This window comes from Colossoma macropomum, unplaced genomic scaffold (genome assembly GCF_904425465.1).
Source record: "Colossoma macropomum unplaced genomic scaffold, Colossoma_macropomum, whole genome shotgun sequence".
Classification (NCBI taxonomy): domain Eukaryota; kingdom Metazoa; phylum Chordata; class Actinopteri; order Characiformes; family Serrasalmidae; genus Colossoma; species Colossoma macropomum.
This window is the reverse complement of record NW_023494786.1, coordinates 8,776,109-8,800,276: the sequence shown is the minus strand read 5'-3', so window position 1 is coordinate 8,800,276 and position 24,168 is coordinate 8,776,109. Positions and strand designations below refer to the sequence as shown.

At 38.9% G+C, this 24,168-nt stretch overlaps 1 protein-coding gene across 2 annotated transcripts; it reads left to right on the top strand.

The window, feature by feature from the left end:
• Positions 1–23,797, top strand: LOC118827209 (POU domain class 2-associating factor 1). 2 transcript variants are annotated; one of them, XM_036598503.1, is made up of 5 exons: positions 1–114; positions 16,433–16,548; positions 22,268–22,310; positions 22,487–22,770; positions 22,879–23,797. In XM_036598503.1, the coding sequence occupies exons 1-5, from the start codon at positions 99–101 to the stop codon at positions 23,200–23,202; spliced, it is 783 nt and encodes a 260-aa protein (XP_036454396.1). In that variant the 5' UTR covers positions 1–98; the 3' UTR covers positions 23,203–23,797. The 2 variants fall into 2 exon arrangements, with proteins under 2 accessions (XP_036454396.1, XP_036454387.1); XM_036598494.1 differs by having other exon boundaries at positions 16,433–16,572.
• The last annotated feature ends 371 nt before the right edge of the window (positions 23,798–24,168 follow it).

The window sequence follows — 24,168 nt, the reverse complement described above, 5'->3', positions numbered from 1 at the left end:
AAGCAATCGATGTACATTTCTGAGGCGAACTGGGACATTTTTTTCTTTTAGAAAAGTCTGCATGCTCAAATCTACACCTAATTATTACAAATCAGTCTATGCACATGGGAAAATGTAAGTACAGTTTCTGCTTTCTCATTATGACCCTTAAATATTGTGCAATTTCCAAATAGATTTTAGACACTTCTAAAGCAAATAAGTCTGATAAAATTGGTAAGTTTCTCCTTAGCAAAATACATTTGAACTTAAGACTAAACTCAACACCAATCAATGCGAGCAGTCCTCAGGATCCTACTGAGAAATGGTCTGTTATTATTAAAACTATGCTATATTGATATTGCTGGAAAAGCTTGAGAATCTTATCTTTCATTAGCAAATCTTGGCTAAAATAATGCAGTCTTACTTGATGCATGTGTAGTTTTGATTAAGGTAGAGATTTAAGTGATTGAATGTCAGGGAATCAGACTAAAGCAGATACTGTCCATTATGTAAATGAAAATATCATTATGTTTCCTCTGCTCTTGGCTTTCATTTTCATGCTGGTCCTGCAGGCTATGTGGTCAGACATCGTAAAGATAGGGCACTGATGGACCTTGGCGGGTTTATCTTTTGCATGTACATTTCCATTTTAAACCCTGATGTGATGCATCTTCACAAAATGCACTGGTGGTTTTGTGAATCAGATTCACATACCATCAAAACAGTTTTTTAGCCTATAGTAGCTACTTTATATGTTATTTTTACAGCGTCCAGATGGCCAGGGTGCTCCTGTTTTCTGTTTAGGAGTAATTATTAACTAAGGGAAATTGTGGAAGTGCTTCTTCGGTTTGAAGGATTTTGACAGACTCTTTGGTGTACAGTGTTTTATTGTCGTATTATAATAAAACAGTGTACAATGTACAGTAATGAGCTTATCATTTGTAAGACCTTATATTCGCTGGAAATATAAGACTATCTACCGGCCTCGTCTTCATGTGTTTGGGGGGTTGGTGGCTTAATCTTGGTATGCAAAACAGCACAATTACCCCCCTCTCCTGCACAAAAAAAAGAAGCCTTCACAGCTGCAAAGCTTCCTCTTTTTGAACCCCTGAAATCCTGCTGTGCTTTAGCACCAAATAACATCATGAGAGCTGTACTGTGCAGCTCTCATGATGTTATTTGGTGCAACTGTTGGTCCCCAACTGAGAATGTTGTTTTGTTTTGGTTTTTATTTGTTTGTTTGGAGATTGAAATACAAACAACACATTAGAAGTGGGTGTTATGGCCAACAATTTTGATTACTGTATAATTAAGATTTTTGACATTTTCACTATATATATTCGGTATAGTGTATTTATGAATATTTGTAACAAATAAAACCATTCTGGATGCTTAAGTAGACCTATTTTTGTTTAACAGTGCCATATTATTCTGAGATGCCCCTGCAGTTTCAATAAGAACCATATTTTACAACTGAAGTAAATCAAAAATGTTTCTGTAGGGGCAAAACTGTAAAGACAGATGAACTTTATATAGACAGCTGTCAGTACTGTTTTCTTACCGTAACGAGATAAAGTGCTTCTCTGTTGTTCTACATTCGAATTTCTCAAGTCATTTGTCTCATACGTGCATCTCTTACACACAACCTTTCATTTATGACTATCAGACACTGCTGGAATTTGGCAAATATTACAAGCCACAGGCGCTATCAGTGTTAGCTGAGGAGCTGTGGAGCATCTCGGCTTGTAGCCCGAGGCCGTGGCATCGCCTAAAGCAGCTGGCCAAGTGGGGGCGTCCTATGTGGAAACCTGGCTGGTCTCCATGCTAGGCTAACGGCTTACGGCGAACCCCAAGAGACCAACTTTTCTTTCCACTCTCTTTTGCCACATCACTCTTCAACTCATTACAGTCTGATGTCTGCTCTTCCAACAGCAAACTGGACTAACTTACCCCAGACTGCAACTCATCACATAGGAGGTGATCTGAGTAGGCTGTTTTGCACTGTATGTATGCTGCGCAAAATGTTCATCATGAACTTCTAGAGTAGGAACAGCCAGAAAATGTATCAAAAAATGTCTACTTGGTCAAACTGGCACATAGCAGATCTGCCTCTTTGTAGTTTGTATTAAGCACAGAGCTCAAACATGACAAACACTTTATCCATCCACTTTCAACAGGCACAGATCAAACTAAGGTACTGAAGTCAAGCAACACTATCTCATCTCTGTTGGATAAACTGCAAAGTCCTAAATATATTATACACAGATTATAGATCAGTTCACCCTAAGTTAGTGCAGTTCACTCTCAGTTGGTGCAGAAAGAGTGTGATTTTGCTCTGTTTCCCACTTAAGTTTAATTAAATGTGACATTAATTTTAACTGAAAGCCTATACAACTCTCCTTCACTTTCTTCATCACTAACCTCCATCAGATCTGCTCCTTCAGTCCTGTCAGTCTCCTTCAGCTTCTTTCTCTCCCTCTCCGCCTGTGTTTAGGAATACATTATTTTATTAAAATTAGATTTACAAGAACTCAAGTAAATAATGATCAATCAATTTATTTTTGTTTAAACAAGTATAACTTCTCTCCTCTGACTGGCCTTCGACAGAGCTGTCGCCTCTTAACGTAGCTACATCTACAGGCTGAGCAATTGAAGGATATAAAAGTGCGTTTTGATCAACACGATATGACCCTTTTCACACACAAAGCTCTCTTCACCTTCTTGTTCTAATTTTCCGTTCCACCTTAAATGCTGCAGCAGCTACATTCTGGCAGCACAGAACAAGAAAACTCGAACAGGAATCCGAGCCAAATTCACTATTTTCATTGACATTAACTTACTGTGAACAATAAATGACAAATGCTGGTGTCATTAGTTCCAAATGCTGAATAGAAATCTAAAAACAAAGAATATAAAGAGCTCTCAGCAACATTTTTTCTATCTCTCTTGCTCGTTTTCTTTCACACTCACTATGAAGTGAGATTAAGCTCGCTGGCTTGTCAGCTAGTTAGCCAATGCTAGTGTTAGCCTAGCCTGTTTTCTTTGCCGTAAACCCAAGGTTAACTAACCTAACGCTTGTTAACTAGTTAGCTAACTAGCTAACAAGCAACCGAGTAAAAAAACGGATATCCAGCTATACTGACCATAATTTGCCTCAAGTCCATACTGTAGCTGGATATATTCACTCTGTAACCAGTTACTATTTCACTGTGTACATTATAGCTAGATTTTGAATAATGTCTAATGTTTATTTTAGTGAGCTTTTACCCAAAATCCTGTTCTCGGCTTCAGCGGTTATAAGTTACTTTGCAATGCAAAACCAAAGGCCCTCCCCCAGGTCTGATATGATTGGCTTACAACTCACGAGCTCTGATATGATTGGCTGAACGTTACGTTAGTCAGTTTCTGGTAGTACAACAGAGGCAGCGCTGCACTAGGGCAGCCCTGCTATTACAGTATATTGTGAATGAGAATATAGATGATTTGGAATAGTAGCCTACACTTACATGGGAAGAGAGGGCTAAAATCACGGCGGGGCTGCCAAAGTCCCCCCTAAAACTGGCCTAGTGACGCCCATAACGCTGCGTATTTATATGCCGGTATAAAGGTAACGGCAAAGTTCAGACCTTGAAAATTTCAACCGGTATACTGCTGTGACGAAAATGCTGGAGAGGAAGTGGTTATTCTATGGAGAGAGAATTTAGCTAGCTGACATGAAAAAAGACAGTTAACTTCTGTGGATCCTATGGATGAATTTGGATATCTGACATGAAATAAGACAACCTGATTAACTTCTTTAGATACTGTTTACATTTTAATTTACATTTTAATTACAACTGTTTGCCCACTGCTACAACATGTCCATCCAAGTGTAATGATTTCTGAGACAGCTGAGTAGAACTTACACTTAAATACATTTTCGTCATATTAATGTAGTCCAAAAGTGACAGTTTCACTTCTCCAAGTGTGGGAGTGTGGAAGCTGAGAGGAAGTCATTTTTAAAAATTGTAGTATTTCATTTCACATTTAACAAGTTTAGACATGACCCTGCTTATCTGCTCAACTGCAGCTGAAACATAACAAAATCTCTCAGTTTCATAAGAGAAACAGATGACCACTAATCTAGTCTTAGGCACTGGCTAATGAGCTAGTGATGGATATGCACTGCAGTTACAAGATCTCTTTATTATGTTCTCCACTGATGGTGAAATCTGTGGTGAAAGGGAACCTGTATTCAACAGAGAAAATGAAACACTAAACCTGGAGGACCTGGAAATGTTGTTTAAGAGGATAGTGAATAATACACTCTTAAAAAACATGGTTCTTCAAGGGTTCTTTAGCAAAAGCAATGGTTCTATTTAGAGTTCTATTCATGAGTTTTATATGCTTAAGTGTTTTTTGTATGGTGAAATGGTTCTTCAGATTGATGGGGAATGTGTTGTATATGGTTCTGAATAGAACCTTTTTGAAAATGGCATTTAAAAAGGGTTATGCTATTGTTACGGTGTCAAGCCTGTAACATTAGAAGAACCACTTTTGGTGCTATAGAGAACCATTTCCAAAACTACAATCTTAAAACTACAATCTTAAAAAAGATCCTTCAAGAGATCTTTAGTAAAGAAAATGCACCTAAAAAGAAAAAATACCTAAGGCCTTCATCATCGATCAAAAGAGTCCAGAAAGTTGGGAGCAGGTGGACTCATCTTTGTCCACCTTTTCCAACACCTGATTCAACTCAATCAGTTAATTTCCAGGCCATTCATGAAATATGGCCATTAGATCAGAGAAACCATGCAACGTATAAGAGCATGGAATCTCCAGAGCTTGGATTGGGAATTACTGCTGTAGTTTTGAAGGATCGCGTGAAATGTTACAACATCCACTTTGATCTTACGCTTTATTGAACTGGTTCTAGATGTATGGCATAGAAAGGAGGAGTCTAGAAACTGTAGTGGTTTAACTACCACACTTCAAAAACCTAACTTTTCCTCCAGGGCATTAAGGATTTACATAGCCCACATCTGAAAGACTCTTAATGTAATAAAAACAATTATTACATCAGACCACTCAGTAATATGGAGAGAAGGACATAAAGAGACGTTTCTCACCAAATAAATATAAACAGTAAGGAAATGAGTCCTAAGATATGGCAGCATATTCTGGACTTCTTCTAATACAAATGCAAGTGTGAAAATGCTAATTCAGTTGCGTATTTACAATTGCATTTCCCATGTCAGTGTGCATTATTAAAGACAAAATTCAAACTCAAATGCAAAATATGTATTTGCATTTCAGTGTATAATGGCTGGAAAAGGTTAACGGGTGCTTTTGACATTTTGTTTTCATTGTCTTAATGGTCTGACTCTGACATATTAAAAAATACATAACAAACACCTGTTTGCAATCATTTTCATTATTTTCAGCTGCTTGCAATTGCATTTTCACTGTCAACAAGTGTTCCTGTCAATCAAGCGCTGTGGGTGGGACCTCTGGAGGGGGGTTTTAGTGTGAGGTGTGTGACCAAGTGATGGAAAACTTTGGCAGTACTGGAGCATTAGCAACCGCTGCTAGTGACATTTTAACGCTCGCTGACCAGGCTGAGGAGAATTCTGTGAAAAGTGGTTTTTGACCGACTAAGAGAGTTTGTGGCTAAACAAGCACCAATGCTGGTGACATATTGACTGGCTTTGGGCAGAGGCTTTCAGGACTTTAGGAGGACCTGTACAGCAAATGATGGATATTCCTATTATGGATATGCTGGGCCACTGTGGGTTAGCCCAGTGCTTCCCAACCCTGCACCTGGAGGAACACTGCCCTGCATATTTTAATGTTTTCACTGCTCTTAACACACCTGATTCAACTAATGAGAACTGAGTTTCCCTCCCAACATCCCACCCATAGCATTTGACTGACAGGAAATGTTGTTGACAGTGAATATGCAATTGCAAACAGGGTTGCAAACACATTTTAATACTGGCAGAGCTAGAGCGCGACGATGAGGAAGTGCAATTGCAAATGGGCAATCGTTATTCTGTTTTTAGTGTGTCAGAGTCAGACCATTAAGAAAATAAAAAATATAATATCAAAAGCACTTTGCCTTTCCAGATTAACTTTCAAGGCATTCTACACAGAAGTAAAAATACATGTTTTGCATTTTGCATTTGTATTTGAATGATGTCTCTAAGAATGCACACTCACATGGGAAATGTAACTGTAAATACACAATTGAATCAGCATTTTCAAATTTGCATTTGAATTTAGACGAAATACAGAACATGCTGCCGTACTAAGGAGTCTCATGGAAAAACATAAGCTTAGAACAAGATTAATTTTAACTCTAGATATTCTGCTGTCAATAAAACATTAAATAACATTTTCTCAGATTTGATTTAGTAACTTTATGATGATCAGATGAAATCATTCATTTTTCTTGTGGAAAAAAAAGGTTTTAATCTTAAAAGGGAAGATTGTTTCAGAGCTTCTGCCTAAATAAATTGACCTAAGCAAAAATTATTCAGAGTGGTTTGATGTTAATGCTCCATTCTGGAGACATTTATTAAGTCATAATTGCTCACAGTGGTGGTCATAGGAACCAAACATCTGAAGTGTTTAATGCCTCTATAAGCTCGCTCACAGAAAGTTTATGAATCCAATGACTGATGCCTGAGACAATGTCTTGCGATAGTTTTGAGATAAACTTTGGACTGACAAGTATGTTTTAAACACATTTATGGCAGAGACATACATGCAGGAAGTTGTAGGGAAAAATAGTCCCCAAAGAACCCTTATTTTTTCAGATGTCCACTAACCTCTTGGGAAAACTAGGCAAGTTTTCAGATTTACATATATGCTACAGGATATTGTAAAAATTTACAAAGGTGTCACAGACATAGTTTCTAGGATATGAACAATCCCACTGAGTGAACCAATTTGCTACAACGCCACCCTGAGGCAGATCAGTGCTAGTTAGTCAAGAATAGGCTGAAGCTCGCTGATAGTGGGTGATGATAAACAATGACAACATAACATTATATTTTAGATTTTTTTGAAAGAACGTTGATTTTGAGACATTTAGAGTCCAAGATGTTCATTAGGGAATCCCAGACCCCCCAAGACCACCTGTATTTTGCACCTTGCCCCATCACTGCTGTTATTAAGAAATATGAGTAGTTCAGTTTCTCTGCGATTAACACTTCACACCAAACCACTATGAATGAATTTGTTTACATCTCAAAGATTGAGTTACACAAAAATGTTGAAAAATCATTGGAATTCTCTTTAATGCACAGGAATGCTGAACTTTACCTGTGGGAGGTGATAGGAATGCCCAAGTTACTATCATTATCCAAGAGAGTGGAGATTTATTCCTTCTTGCTGTGTAGTCAGACTTTTAACCACACTCCTAAAAATGAAAGTGCTTCTTGGCTTGGATGAGAGCTTCTAGGAAAAACCTTTAATTGTTTTAGATTTAACTGGTTTAATTGGTGACTTTTACATTACAGGGTTATTCCATAACATTGCTTCAAAGAACCATTTTGACACTTTTATTTTAAGAGTGCATATTAACCATAGAGAATTATGAAGCAGAATACAAAGCTAGTTCTTGTTTACACATCATAGTAAAAACCCATTATTTCAATCTGGTCACAGCGTGACAGCGTTTACATGCGCTCAATAATCTGATCATAACTGGATTTCTGCAGTTATCTGATTATTCAAACAGTCATGTAAACAGCATACTCCGATTTCTTAGACCAGAGTAATGTCTAGAAATCTGATTAGAGCTGGATTTTAGCTCAGTAATCAGATTTCTCAGTGCATGTATACCTTTACTCAGATTTCTTTTGGATTTCTCAGTCTGCGTAAAAACAGACCGCACTACTGAAAATTAGCAAGCAGTGACAAGCAACAAAACACTTTTGGAGCAACGCTGAAACCAAATATGTGCTTGACGAAATGAAGGATCTTCTACATGTATGTTAATTTTTTAGGTAAAGTGGTGCGATGTAAAAAAAAAAAAAGCCGTGGCTTGACGTTTGTTTTACATTACGTTTATCTTCCCCTATGAGTTTATTGGCTGGTTGCAACGCAGAAATCCGACTACTGTCTGACTCATGTAGACCAGGAGTTCCCCCATTATCTGATTACTCGAGTGCAAAATCTGATTTTCTATAACATACTCTACTTCTACACAAACAGCTCAAATGAGCAACATCAGTAGGTCAGTTTGCTAAAAAACATAAATTTGTCACTGCTGTTATATCAAAACCTTTTTCTTGAAGGGACAGAGTGAAAATTTGGGGCAGCAGTGCCCACACCTGCCACCTGTAGCACCGGCCCTGGTTTTGCTTCCAGTAGAAATGATATGCATTTATTTGATCATGAACATAGGGAGGCAAATGTTGACCCACTGAGATTCCACACTAGGGTGGGAAAGAGTGAGTTTTACTATTGCAGGAAACAATGTTCCACAAACAATGACTCACAGAGTGATTGCAATTTAAATCACTACCAAGAACTGCTTTTTGATTGAACACAAATACTGATTATGAGCGGATGCCTGTGAGCGAATGTGCCTGCTGATGTTTCATGAAGTGACTGAAGAAAGAATGGAAAGTCCTTTTCATTAATGCTTCTACGTTTTTTTATCTTTCAGAGAAAGGTGTTCTCATCTGCTCTTGAGTCTCAGATATCACAAAGCTGCTACCCCGCCTTGAGTACACACAGCAAACTCTTGCCAAGTTACATTAGAATTCCTTATCAGGAGTTGGTGATGCCTGTTGTTTGTCTGGCTCAGTAACCAAGATTTCATTATATCCATTAATAGGGCTTATTAAGAATTTCTTTGCTAGAATATGATACTAACATTGGGCCTCATTCACCAACTGTTCTTAAAAAGACATTTTTTCTTAAAACCTACTTACATAGTTTTGCAAAGATACTAATGTTTTCTTATTTGGGATTCGTTCTTAGGTAAGAACAGAATCTACACACACTCAAGTGCACAAAGGTCTGAACAGTTCTGATGTTTAAAAACACATCATGAATCTGACGTAGACTTTTTCTTAGGACCTTTATCAAGAACACAGTTAAGAAAAAACTCAGGAAGATATTGGTGAATGAGGCCCACTGAGATCCAGAAGGGTCTAATATGCGTCACCAGCACAATATGGTGGAGCAAAGCTTTCTCAGATAAGCCAAGGCCAGATTTTTACACTTGAGAAAACCTATGAAACTGTGTTTAAACTTTAAAAGTAGGGTTTCTGGACACAGATTAAAGGAATAGTTTGGCAAAAAAACAAATTCACAAACATGCTTCACATTCTCCATCAATCTGAAGAACCATTTCATTGCATGGTTAAAGGGTTGTTTGCATCATGAAATGGTTTTTCATATTAATGGAGAATGTGTTGTATATAGTTCTATACAGAAACTTTTGGTTTACAAAACCCATGAAGAACCATCTTTTTTAAGAGTATACAGTAAGCAAGCTTTAGGTATTACTGTGCTAAAGTTATATACCTGCATAGTTTTACAACACGCCCCTGCACTCGAGCCTCACCAGAGTTTGAAGGTGTAATTATACCGGAAAGCAGGACATTACGCAGATGATAACATAGTTCCAATTTTAGCTTAAATGTGTAAATAAGGTATGTAGTTTTTCAACATAATTTGAAGCAAATATTAAAAGATTTTGGCATATAACTGTGGAAACAGTTTGGGTGACAATAGACTTCCAATGTTTGTTAGTGTCATTAGCTTAGCAGATCCCGTTGTGAGTTAAAGAAGGAAAGTTTGAACACCTTTTGGAAACATGTCTTGACTGATTGACTGCATTTAGGGTAAGCACACAATCATGTTAATTAGATGTTTCGCTGAGCTGTTCCCTTAAACAATTGTACTGTAACATCAACAGCTTAATCTAGGTCTGGGAAACCATCCCTAAGGGTCCTCAGTGGGTCCTGACTTCTCTTCCAATCTCTCATAACTGCATGTTAGTGTCATGTTAGTTACTGAATGTTTTCCAGAAATTACTATAAAAAGAAAACTATGTCTCTCTGAACTTGCTCAAAGGTAGTGCAGTGGGTAGAGTGCTGTTGCCTCACAGCAAGAAGAACCTGGGTTTGATTCCCTGGCTGGACGACCAGGGTCCTTTCTGTGTGGAGTTTGCATGTTCTCCCCGTGTCTGTGTGGGTTTCTTCTGGGTGCTCTAGTTTCCTCCCACAGGCCAAAGACCTGCAGTCAGGCCAGTTGGATATGCCTAATGCTTCTACACTTTTTTTTATCTTTCAGCGAAAGGTGTTCTCATCTGCTCTTGAGTCTCAGATATCACAAAGCCACTACCCCGCCTTGAGTACACACAGCGAACTTTTGTCAAGTTACATTAGGATTCTTTATCAGGAGTTGCTGATGCCTGTTGTTTGTCTGGCTCAGTAACCAAGATTTTATTACATACAGGAATAGGGCTTATTAAGAATTCCCTCACCAGAAGATGATGCTAACATTGGGCCTCATTCACCAAAAAAAGACATTCCTCTTAAAACCCACTTATCTAGTTTTGCAAAGATACTGATGTTTTCTAATTAGGGATTTGTTCTTAGATAAGAACAGAATCTACAAACACTCAAGAGCACAAAGGCGCAAACAGTTCTGCGGTTTAAGAACACATCGTGAATCTGATGCAGACTTTTTCTTAGGACATTTCTCAAGAACACAGTTAAGAAAAAAACATAGGAAAACATTGGTGAATGAGGCCCACTGAGATCCAGAAGAGTCTAGTATGCGGCACCAGCACAATATGGTGAAGCTTTCTCGGATGAGCAAGGCCAGAGTTTTACACTTGAGAAAACCTATGCAATTGTGTCTAAACTTTAAGAGTAGGGTTTCTGCACACAGATTAAAGGGATAGTTTGGCAAAAAAAATTAAAACAAATTTACATGATTTTTCACTTACTCCAAAGGCAGCGGATCAGCCAAAACATGTTTGATGTCCAAATTTTGCTTCTGTAGTTTAGAACTGGAGCTGCTATGCTAACATTGCTAACAAACACTGGAAGTCAATAGTCACACAAAAACATTTTCGTTAATACATGCCCAAAACTTCTCTTAACCTGGTCAAACGGTGTCCAGGTCTTAATTCAGGTAGAGCAGACAGGTCAGTGTGGTTTAGAACACAGTATGACTTAATATGAACCATAAAACTAAAAAAAAACATTTTCTGTGTCACTAAAAGAAGAGGCAGCCATTTAAGAAAACTGGAACCACTTTTTTCCTGAGAACAATTTGGTATCATTCCACACAAGTTGACCAAAGACAGAGCTAAAGGAATTCACAACACAGACACACTGTAGGCTAATGTAGATAGAGAAGCTGAGCGAATGTACTCAGAAAATCAATACAGTGTGTGATTATAAATTTAACAACCACATTTTCTGCACAAATAAGCCTAAATTGTGTATGCCTGAACCTGAATATACACATAAAGAAATGCATCAGTTTAATGCCTAAACCACCAGTGACCCCCAGCTGACCAGTGAGCAAAATAAAGATGAAGAAAAATTAAACAGCAATCTGATATGCAACTTCTAAATATCTCACAAGTTTTAATTGTCTTTTAGGGTTCTATACAGCACCAAAAGGGGTTCTTCTATTGTTACAAGCTTGGTATCGTAAGAGAGGAACCTTTTTGAAAATGGTTCTTTATGGCACTTTGAGTGTTCATGGTGTAATTGTACCCAAAAGCAGGACATTATGCAGATGATAACATAGTTCCAATTTTAGCTTAAATGTGTAAATAAGGTATATAGTTTTTCAACATAATTTGAAGCAAATAGCTTAGCAGATCCAGTTGTGAATTAAAGAAGGAAACTTTGGACACCAAACATGTCTTGGCTGATTGACTGCATTTAGGTCAAGCACACAATCATGTTAATTAGATGTTTCGCTGAGCTGTTCCCTTAAACAATTGTACTGTAACATCAACAGCTTAATCTAGGTCTGGGAAACCATCCCTAAGGGTCCATCAGTGGGTCCTGACTTCTCTTCCAATCTCTCATAACTGCATGTTAGTTTCATATTAGTTACTGAATGTTTTCCAGAAATTACTATAAAAAGAAAACTATGTCTCTCTGAACTTGCTCAAAGGTAGTGCAGTGGGTAGAGTGCTGTTGCCTCACAGCAAGAAGAACCTGGGATTGATTCCCTGGCTGGGCAACCAGGGTCCTTTCTGTGTGGAGTTTGCATGTTCTCCCCGTGTCTGTGTGGGTTTCCTCCTACAGGCCAGAGACCTGTAGTCAGGCCAATTGGATGTGTGTGTGAATGTATATGTCTGTCTGTCTGCCCTGTGATGGACTGGCGACCAGTCCAGGGTGTTTCCTGCCTTCCGTCCAATGACTGCTGGGAGAGGCTCCAGCAGCCCCTGTGACCCAGGAGGATAAGTCTTTATTACAATAAAGGCAATTATAATTAATGAAGCATGTTAAAAGCACTCCAGACCCTTGGACCTCCAATGATTCTACAACACACACATTAAAAAAGTTACAGTTTGCTGCCAAAGCTGCTGATATAAAGTGTTGGTTCTCTGTGTTTGAACTGGTTCTCGATTGCCTGCTCACAGTCCTATTCTATAACTGATAGCTTTCTTTCAGAATCCAGTTGTTTCTTGATCTAATTTAGAAGCGACATATGTGGACCTTTCTAATACTTAATAACTAAAAACTGTAGGCTTATTACATACTAAGTCTATTATTCAGTAACTACAACTTCAGTGTAAACTGGTTGAGCTGTTCTTGAGCTGCCCTGGCCATTTAAGGGGTTAAAACTACTTTTTTATTTTCTGCATAAATGAAGCCTTGTTTACACTTGGCATTAACATGAGTTTCAGGTGATCTCATCATAAGCGGACAGCACTAAGTACAGGTATGAACAGGGTCCAGTGCATCACAGAGACACACCACACGAATGCTGAGTCCCACTATTTGGGGTGGTCAGAGATTTTCTGTGTCCTCTCATGTTTGTTTACAAGTTGCATGAGCAGTCCTTGTAGTCTCGACATTTGTAACAGCCTGTACTTCTAAACCAACAACAACTCACAAGATATTTTTGTCTGATAACAAATTCAGTGAGAGACTGACATAGTAAACGTGTGCGTTCCTCTAGTCACAAATCACAAGAATGCTGAGGATTCAAGACACATGCAGGTGTAAATGGCCATATGTCTTACTGTCCACTTATGATCAGATCACTCGAGACAGTTGTTAATACCAAGTGTGAAAAGGGCCTGAATTGTTGAGAAAAAGTGGTTTGATGTGAAATGTTGATTTTAGTCCAGCCAAAGCTGCCGTTTCTTCATATTTGAAGCAAAACTGTTATTTGATTTTCTGTTATGTTATGTTATTTTCTCCTATGACTCACGGTGCATTTAGGCCAGAAACATACTTCACGCAAGTACACGAATACAGGCGTGTTGAGCCATGTCGACAAAGCTTTTTGCACATAATTGCATTCTAAGGCCTGAAACATACTCCTCACAAGTACGTAAACACAGAACCTTAGAGCCACGCAGACAGGGTTTCACATATCATTGCATTCTTAAATGTGTGACGACGCAATTCATAATGCAATGCAAGCTCAAGCTGCATTCTGAGAGTAATGCTGCACTCACATGTTTGTAGTAGATGGATTACGGCAAACCAGATATTCTATTGTTTTCAATGGAGAAAGGCCACAGCGGTAAGCAGAGCCCTCTGTCAAGATTTCAGTTTTCCCAACTACTGCCGTCCACCACAGCGGTGGAATAAGCCAGATTTTTCTGTGAGCCATGGATGCCAAACATCTCATTGTTGAATTCCAGACAAACTCAGTATTATAAAATAACAATAAAAGAGTACAGAGTGTCCTCCTGCCTTTTTCCACCTTAATAAACAATCTACATTGTTAAAGCTCTACTCTGAAAATCATCCATTTTCACTGGTAATGCTGTCACCATGGCAACGTTTGCGTGATTTCATGCCACTGTCGGCTGTGTACTGCTATGATGTGCAAAATGACGTTTTTTTCAATGCAAATGTGAATTACAGCATTACAGCAAGTAACAGTAGAGCCTATTCTGATTTGTCCTCTATTGCCCCTCTTGAGTATTGAGTGTTTTAACCGCCACAGTAATTTTGGAAAGCATGGTGAGTTTGTACAGAAGGGGCGTGCGTTTGCAATGTGTTGGTCAAACTTTGTCTTTTGTGTACTTGCTTTGAGTACGTTTCTGGCCTTACACTGCTCTGGCGCATTGACACACCACAGCGCATCCCTTTTGTTTTCAATGGGAAGATGGGTCCGGCATGTCACATTTGGGGGATGCAGTGTCGAAAAGTTGAGCTGCACTGAACTTTATGCAATCCAGCCAAAGTGGTGCGTCTGTCCAATTAGAAGGCAGCTGGTATGTGTATAATTTGTGTCTTATATAAAATATATAAAGCATTGGTTCCATTTTTCAAACATTCCCCTGCGACACCGAAGACTAGCAGCGAAAGCGAATATATTTAAAGACAACTGCTTACCTATAACATTTTTGATCTGAGCACGAAAACAATCAGTTGGATGATAATAAACTAAAACACTGATGTTGACTGCAAGTGGAAATCAGCGATCTGAATCCTAATCTGCCTGAGTTTAACCTTAATAACATTTTGGAAAATATCAGTGTGATGATGCTTACTACATTGATGTTGTGATTATTTTAAAAAAAGCATTATTTGCAGTGCTGTGAAAAAGTATGTTTTTGCTAATTTATCACATTTAAATGTCTCCAACTAATCATCCAACTAATGTTAATAGAAGATAAAGACAACACGAGTAAACACAAAATGCAGCTTTTAGATGATCATTCCATTTATTGAAGATTAAGATTTATTCAAAACCTACATCACCTGTGGGAAAAAGTAATTGCCCCCCCCCAAGCCTAATAACTGGTGGTGCCACCCTTGCCAGTGACAATTGCAATCAAAAGTCTGCAGTAATTTGTAATTAGGCTACATTGGAGTATTTTCGAGTAACTGCCCATTTAAGGTCTTGCCACAGTGTCTCAAATTGGATTCAAGTCAGGACTTTAAACAAAGCCTTAATTTTGTGTCATTCAGAAGTGGACTTGCTTGTGTGCTTCAGATCATTGTCTCGCTGCACAACCCAACTGTGCTTGAGCTTGAGGTCACAAACTGACAGATGGACATTGTCCTTCAAGATTTTCTGATGGAGAGTAGAATTCATGGTTCCATCAATTATGACAAATAATCCAGGTCCTGGGTGTGGCTAGTAATATTGAACCCAATAGTAAACTGAATTTGGTCAACTGTTTGATTTAGCAGCTAAGGGGGCAATTACTTTTTCACATAGGGCCAGGTAGGGCTGAACAGCTTTTTTTCTTAAATAAATTACATCATCATTTAAAAACAGCATTCTATGTTTACCTGGGTTATCTTTGTCTAATACTTTGATGATCTGAAATGTTCAAGTGCAGAAACAGAAGAACTTGGCATGGGGCAAATACTTTTTCACAGCACTGCACATAAATATTGACTTAGCAAGACCACATTTCAATCGTATTTCGCAGGGATCTCCTGCATAACACCCAAAGGCAGCCAACTGAAGGGGGAGGATGCGTTTATGCCCGTCGACACGCGGGAGCAGTGTAAATGCACCGTCAAAGATGAAAGCCTTAATTACTGTTTATCTGATGGTGACAGTTTTGGTGGTCTAGCAGGTCTTGCACGGGTGTTAGGAGTTGCCTTTTCTCTAGCTTTTAATCGCTTTTCTGAAACCTCTGTTTATTTTACTTATTTTTCCTTTGACTTTCTCCTTCCTAATCTCCTCAGAAATATCTCCTGAAAAAAGGAACGACTTGCACTTAACAGTTGTTTTGACTGGCAATTAAATAAATGAAGGGTGGTCTCTGACTTTTGTACAGTACTGTACATGCATGGTGTTATAAGGCAAAATAGTTCCTAAAGAAAATGTGTGTTTTCAAATTTTTGCACACTTTTGCCATGATCAACATTATATATAAAAACCCAGAAGACATGTTTAGGTACAGTGGTTGTTTTGCACTGTAAATAAAATGGCTTTATTTGTAGACATGTCAACCATTGGTTTCTATCACCACCACTGTAAAGGGAATCCCCTTTAGGCATTTTTACTCTGATCAAGCCTCACATGAAGTCATGTTAGGGTGAATAAGCCTTAAGATTAAGAACTGAGTAATAAGCAAGCAATAATAATAGCAATAACATACAGGGTATTGCAGACCATGTTCAAACACAGGATGAATAGTGGTGAATTGACTGCTGTTGACTCTTGTGGAGCTAAAATATCTGCTGAAATACCCTCGGCTCTGACGTTTGTTTGATTTTGCTGTAAGCCTGCACAGTCATGCTTCTTTTCCTCTTTTCTGTGTGTTTGTCCACAGCACTGTCTGAGCAGGCGGCATCTAAACCATACCAGGGTGTCAGAGTCAAAGACCCTGTCAAAGAACTACTGCGCAGGAAGAGAGGAAATACAGCCAAAGCAGTGCCCCCAACTGCGGTGAGAAGACAACCCCACACACATGTACGGTATTGCACAAGTTATTCATTTTTAGGAGATACGACTGAGGAGATTAGATAGAACATAATCCACTTGCATGAAGAAGTCAAAAGAAATAAGTGGAAAAAAACAGGAGTTTCCAAAACTAGCGGTAAAAAATTACTAGAAGATACAGAGAAAATGGGACTCCTAACAACCATGCAAGACCTGGTGAGAAACCAGGTGAGAAGCACCCTTTGGTGGTCTTCAGGCCAACACTGAGGTGAGCCAGTGGGCTGGTGGGCCGCTGATGGCACTTTGTCATAAATCAGTAAAATCAGTCAGTGAAAAAATACCTGACTTTACAATAAAAAAGAAATATTTAATGTGTTCAAATGCAGAACAATATTAATACAAGCACTACAACAGTTTTTGCCCCTTTGTCCACCTGCAAGTGACTAGTACTGGTCACCATCACATAAACAGTGCTTTCATCTTTGAGAGACAGGAGAAAATTAAGCTCCACTCTTACTTCAGATCTGAAAAAATCCACGGGTGTTTCTGTCCATCCTTCCACTGTGAGAAAGACAACTCAACACTATGAGTCTGAAAGGATGTGTAGCTGCTAAGAAGCCCTTACTGAGAAAAGGAAACAGACAAAAAAGAAGAGCATATGCAGATCAGTTAAAGAAGTTCTCATAATAATGGACTGACCACCCCAGAGTCCAGGCCTCAACATCACTGAATGTGTCTGGCATTACTTGGATTATGAGAAGCAGAAAATACAAACAACTTCTAAGACTGAACTTTGGAGGTGTGGAAAAATATCCCTGCAAGGCTTCTGTGCAATTATCTGTTAAATACACTGGTTTGGACACCTCTAATCAAATTAAGTGTTCTGTTGATTTTCTAGGTGAAAACAAGCAAACACATCCTCTACACTGAACATACTTCTGCAGAGTTTAGTGGACAATTACTGTTTAAGTACTGAATTTAACATCATATTTTTCTAGGTAAAAACAAGTGAACACATCCTCTACACTCAACACACTTCTGCAGAATTTACTGGACAATTCCTGTTTATTTACTGAATTTAACGTCACACTTAATGGCCGGTTTGACTGGAAATGAAATAAACGAGTGGTGGTCTCTGACTTTTGCACAGTATTATACATATACATAAATATACATTTACCCTCACATGCAAACACACTCACCATTCACACACACACACACAGAGTTTTCGTTATGCCTTCCAGCCCTTTCCTCTCCTGTTCTACTACTGCAAGTCCCTACTTGTTTTAATGTCTTATCAGATTGCCTGCTCTTGTACCATCAATGAAAGTAAAGCAAAAAAGCATTTAAAGATATGAAAGAGGATGGGCCTGCGTCAGATAATCCAGGGATTACGACATGTTGAAGTCACAAAGAAAAAATGTTTGTTCAGTGTCAGATTGACTGCATTATTATGAAGGTTTAAAGAAGTGGTGTGGACAAAGGACCATTTTTATTCATGTTTGCTCACTCTGGGACATGCCCTCTTTGAGTCCCGGCTGGACACGGCCTTCGTTTGGCGCAGAGGAAGGCGGCCAAAAAACCAGCCGAACTCCAAGGGGATTTTGTCCTTATATAATCCAGGTGTTTTTCCATGACAGTTAAACCATTCCCCCAATGTTGCTGCAGGGCTTCAGGCCTATGCAAATCACTCAGCGGCCTTGCCAAGGAGCTTGCCTACCAACCTCATTATTATACCTGACAACACGTGAAAACACAGATATAGCCCAATCTAGTACTTAACGCTGACGCCAGCCATATCAGGTTTGTATAAAAAGCGTGAGTCGAATGCTGCTTGTCTTCACTGCCAGCATGAACTTACTTCCAGCCTTCTTGGACCACCGGCTTTCAGCATTATCTTCTGTTTCTCAAAAACAGGAGATGTGTACGTCTGCCAAATGTAATTAGCACAATTTTACCAGTAAAATGGATTAGGTGCAGCACTTTTAAAATAACAAAATCCCCTTGGACATGGCACGGAAGATTGGGCAATCGCACTGGGAAGGCGGTAGCAGGTTCAGAGTTGTTTAGCTTGCCATTGACCTCAAAGTGTTTACACATTGCAAAAAAGCATGCAAGATAAAATAGTTTCAATCGGTGAGCAACTTTGCTGCTAATGAAGATGTTGTGTGAAAGGATAGTGCATGCTGCGGTGAAGTAGTTACACTGTAAATAGTCTACATTTACACATAAATTTTGCACCACATAATGAATGTTTTCACACCGTCGCCATCAAAAACCTTAACATTATTTTGCTGACATACTGACTGAACACGACACATGTACTTTTTATTTTGATCCATGTTCTGATGTTTTTTTCTTGATGAAATAAGGAATAAATGTAATGCATTCAGAGAAGACTTTATCGTACCTAAGAGGCTTCCACACCTTCAACAGTCAATGATAAATTGTAATACATATAAGCAAAAGTTTTGAATTTTTTTTCTTGATTTTCTAAGTGAAAATGAGTTACCACATCTTCTTCAGGGAACAAATTTAATTGAATTTTCTGCACATTTTAGTGCACAATTGGAAAAAAGGAAAACATAAAATATAAAATGTGAGTTTTTATGTTTTTCATTGTATGTTAAACTCAAATAAACGGTAATTGTGTATTAAAATGTGCAGCAGTGTGTTCTCTGTAGAGGGTGTGTTAACTTATTTTCACTTAGAAAATTAACAAAACATCATAACATCAACAAAGTTTCTGCATAATTCCATAGATAAGAAGTAAACAGAGACTTTCAGTGTGGTATGATGTGAAATGTACCATCCTAGAGAGACTTATAAAGTGATTTTGGAACCGGTGATAGGATCCGGGCATCCCAAGATAACCTTCTGTGAGGTGGCTTGATAGAGTTTTATTACAAAAAATGGTTATGAATATACTGCCTGATACCTGAGACATTGTTTTACAAAAGCATTGAAGTTAGGGTTTAGCCTAAACAGTGGTGATACTAGGATTTTTTGTTAGGTGGGGTCATAAGAGGGCCATAGTTTCTGTTTAGGGTCCAAATAAATGCCTTAAAATTCCAAAAAGCTCCATAATTATCTAATAATATCCCTAAATACACTTGTTACAGCTCATCCTATGTGCTACTCAGTTTTTTACATAGCAGATATGGTTAAATATCTGATCTACAAAATGAAGACATGCCAACTCATGAACAGTAAAAAAGGTGACAAGTAGAGTAAACAATGGTTTCAGTGACTTTTAGTGATTTTAACATGAAAATGAAGCATCCTGGTGGAAAATATAATATAGGGAAAGAAACTGTTATAGAATGATTTAGTTCATTGAGCTCTACAACAATCATGTGGTCATGTTAAAAATGTTACTGTTTTACAGCTATTTTGCCTTTTCTTGAACAATTATTATAAAATAGAGGGCACTATGAAAACTCATCATTTGTGTTCTATCTGCCAACAGGCCAATATTGACTCAATGAGGCAGGTTTTGCTTGGACCCCGATGATTGCCACTTGTTATGTCATTTTTAGACAGTCACTTTAGACTTACACTTGAATGGCAGCAATCAAAACAGTGAATTTTGCCAACAGGTTTGCATATCAATCAATGGTGTGCTTGGAGGTGGCGAGTGACAACAGGGGGGCACTTAAGAGGCCAATCAGTTTTCTTACTGGGGCCCTATGGCCCCTCCCCTTGATCTGTCCATGGCCTAAAATGTAATTTTTAAAATCCAGCCATGGTGGAGAGGTACACACAAGGTGTTGCAGGCTCAAAATAAAGGTACCAGAGGGTTCTTTGTGCAATGTCATAGAGGAACAAGTTTGGTTCCTTGAAGAACCTTTCAGTTGATGGTTCTTTAGACAACCAAGTGTGAAGAACCTTCACATAATGTAAAGGAAGGACTCCTTAAGTTTGTATAGTGGTCACCAACCCTCCTGGATATCTACCTTCCTGCAGTTTTCACTTCCAGTCCACCTTCTATACACCTCATTCAGCTAGTCAAGGACTTCTGAAGGCAATGATTAGGTGGATAAGGTGAGGTTCCAGATCTCCAGGAACAGGGTTGGTGACCACTCGTGTGATTTATTATGTAAAGATTTTTTAAGTGTTTTTTCTAGGGAGTTGCTGAGGGAACATTTTGTGGCAGTATTTTTTAAAGCATGTAGGCAAAATAATCCCTAAGGAAGTTTTTTTTAACCATCATCAACATTACATATAAAACTCAGAGGACACTTGTAGGTTCACTGGTCGGTTTAAAATGAATAAAATGGCTATATTTGCATTGAAGACATCCCAACTCCAAGTTCCGATCCATTGTAATGGAATCGGAGTCAGTCTGTTTCTCGACATCAAACCACTGTTTACATCTCAGTGATTGAATCATACAGACATTTTGAAAAATCAGCGAACTTTTCCCTTTAAAGACAGAATTAATTTCTTAATTCATCTTTTTATTTATGGCTAAGACCAAAATACAGAACACTGTAAACACAGAGCAGTTCTGCACAGTGCAATCGGTCAGCTAACTTCTAAATTTAACAGCAATGCTGAAAAGATTACAATATGACTGTTAAATGGTGGGCTACTGGGCACAACTGTAGCAAACACAGACTGCTGCTTGTTGAGCACTTGTCCTGCTGATGTTTGTGGTGGCTCTGTTCCACCTTCCTCAAAACTGGAAGATGATCCTTGTTTCACTTTAGCTCCAGCAAATCAACATTAATGCACAGTGTTTTAACGGAAAGAATCAATAAACACCTGTTTTGAACATAAACTGATACTGTTGTACTTGGCAAGATCGCTAATCTGTTGAGTGTAAACTCTGCCTGTGGTTGCTGGCCTAAAGCACAAGGTATAGTAATAATATAGTTTTATGCACTGTACTGGGCACAAGTCAGACACCTTATATCTGCATTGATTTCAAGTCAAAATGGACGTAACATTAATTTTTTAGCATTAGGAAAAAAGCAGAAAACATATATTTAACAGAAAATTACACAGAAACCTCAACAACTAAAATCTACCTGCACAGAACCTTTAGTTCTACCAGTGTACACATCCACAGTGCAAGGATGGACAGAAGCACCTGTGGATTTTTTCAGATTCGAAACAAGAGTGGAGCTTGATTGTATCCTCTCTCTCAAAGATGAAAGCTTTAGGTACTGTTTATCTGATGGGGATGGGGACAGTGTTGGTGGTCTACCAGGCCTTGCACAGTTGTTAGGAGTCTCATTTTTGATGTGTCTTTTAATGCTTTTTTGAATTCCAGTTTAGAAACTGTTAATTTTTCACTCAGTCTCCTTTGACTTGCCCCTTGCTTAAGCAAGTGGATTATCTTGCATCTAATCTCCTCAGAAACTTCTCCTGATAAATGAATAACTTGTATTTAATGGCCGTTTTGACTGGAAATAATAAGCACATAAATAAATGAATATAAATGAAGAGGGATCTATGACTTTTACCCTGTACTGTGCATGTATGGTACTTTAGTTAAGGTTTCTTTGACCAAGATTATGTAGAGCTGCCTAAAATGGGTAATATTGGTTTGCATGCTAAACCTCATCAAAAGTCCAGCTGTGTCCAGCATGTCTCCTGAGACCCCTTGTGGAAAGCTTTCCAAAAGTGTAGTTCTTTAAGTGTTTTTCTTGTGAATATTCAGAATGGACCAGACATGCATGAGGTTACTTGATTATATTGACATAAATCTTCTTAACAGGTGGTGGTTCCCAACAACTCCTTGTCATCGTACGCACATGTTGGTGAGTAGTTGTGGATTTGAATGTAACACTATTTAAAACAAAAGAGGTTCACTAAATAACCTTTCAGTGGATGGTTCTTTAAATGAATTGTGTGTTGAAGTTCAAAGAACCTCCACATTATGCAAAGGTTATATGTATATGTAGCACATTTCTCATGGTATGATTCACCCCTGAAGGGCCTTCTGGATTCCTGGGGACCAACCAGAGTGCCCAGAATGAGTCGACAGTGGACGTTGGAGCCTTGTGCCCAGGCTGGGTCACCCAGCCCAGCAGCTCAGCTGCTTTCCAGCCACTCAGCCACTGGGCTCCTACGGAGTATCTCCACCACGACCCAGCCATCCCCACGCTCCCCTCCCTCACCACCGACATGTATGTCCAGCCTGTGTGTCCCAGCTACACAGTGGTGGGCCCATCCTCCATGCTGACTCTGACGCACACACCTCTGTTCACCAACCTCGGGGTAAGCCACAACCTGAAGGTGAACTCACTACTTAAAATACCTGACAAGTGTTTGCTCTTTATCTCCACCTCCATCTCCTCCATCTCTTTTTCCCTGTGTTTGTTTCAGACCATAGGGCCCTCCAGCTCAGCCCTGCCTCAGGTGGATGTTCCTGACAGCTCACTGACATACATTCCATGGGCCCAGCCCTTGTCCACACTCCCTGGACCTGTCATGCAGCGCCCCCCCTGCCCACAACCCCTTGCCACACCCCAGTTCCTGCCTGTGTCACTGCCCCCTGTGCCCACGCCCATGCCGGAACCAGAACCCCAGCAGGTGGAGCCTCCTCCAGCCTCAGAGGGCACTCTAGCTTTGGAGAAGCTTCTGGAAGAGGAGGAGGAACAAAAGGAGTCCTATGCTTGTAGTCCTTCTCTGTTTACGCAAGACATTTAGGATACTTATGTCTAATGTCTCTTAAACTCTATGCTTATTAACTTTAGGTTTATTATCCAGCATCTAACATTTATTAATTAGTAACTAATGTGTAATATATGTTTTATATGCTAGCAAAAAAAGGGAGTGCTTTGAATTTACTTGATTTAATTGTGTACATCATTTCCACATAAATAAAACACATTGTGGCGTCAGCATAGAATGAGCCACAGGAGTCATTGCACTTTAAAGGTGAATACTCTGTTACTGAACAGACAGCAAGGGGGAACTGAACTGACCCAAGAACCAAGAACTGGAATGGCCGAGATAGCAGGCAGGTCACTTCTAGCCATGTGTTTTCTCCTGACGGTAGATACTAACACTGCACTAACTACTCCACAGCCCAGCATTAGGCTTACAACAACAACTTATTTACAATAAATGTTTCTCATACCACGAGCGCTGTGCCTCCCGAGAGCCTGTGCATTTGGCATGGCCACACCTCCAGCACTCCCACGGCAGCATGAGCCAGTAGCGGGATGCTACAATATTGTTGCTGTCCAAAACAAAAATATTTTTCTGCAGTGCATCTCTCCTTTACATTGTGTGAAACGAACCAAATGTTACAAAATTACTCTAAATAAATTGTGCATTAAACTAAATAAACAAATTCAAAAACAAAATAAACTCAAAAGTAATCTCAAAGACAAAGTTGAGTTCATGTAATGCATTTTATTAATGTGGAAAATGATGTTCACAGTGGCTGTCGAACTGTCCTTAGACCATCATTTATATTTTTGTCTTTGCTGTCACTAAACACTGCAGTATCTGTTAAATGCCTGTTACTTTAGAATATCTGTAAACTAGTGAATCTGCCATTAATCATTTATTAAACATCATTTTGTTCATGTGCATATATTGTTCTTTCATGTAAATAGAAATAAAATAACATTTTTCTGAATGCAGGTTTTCAGGGAGTGGGGGCAG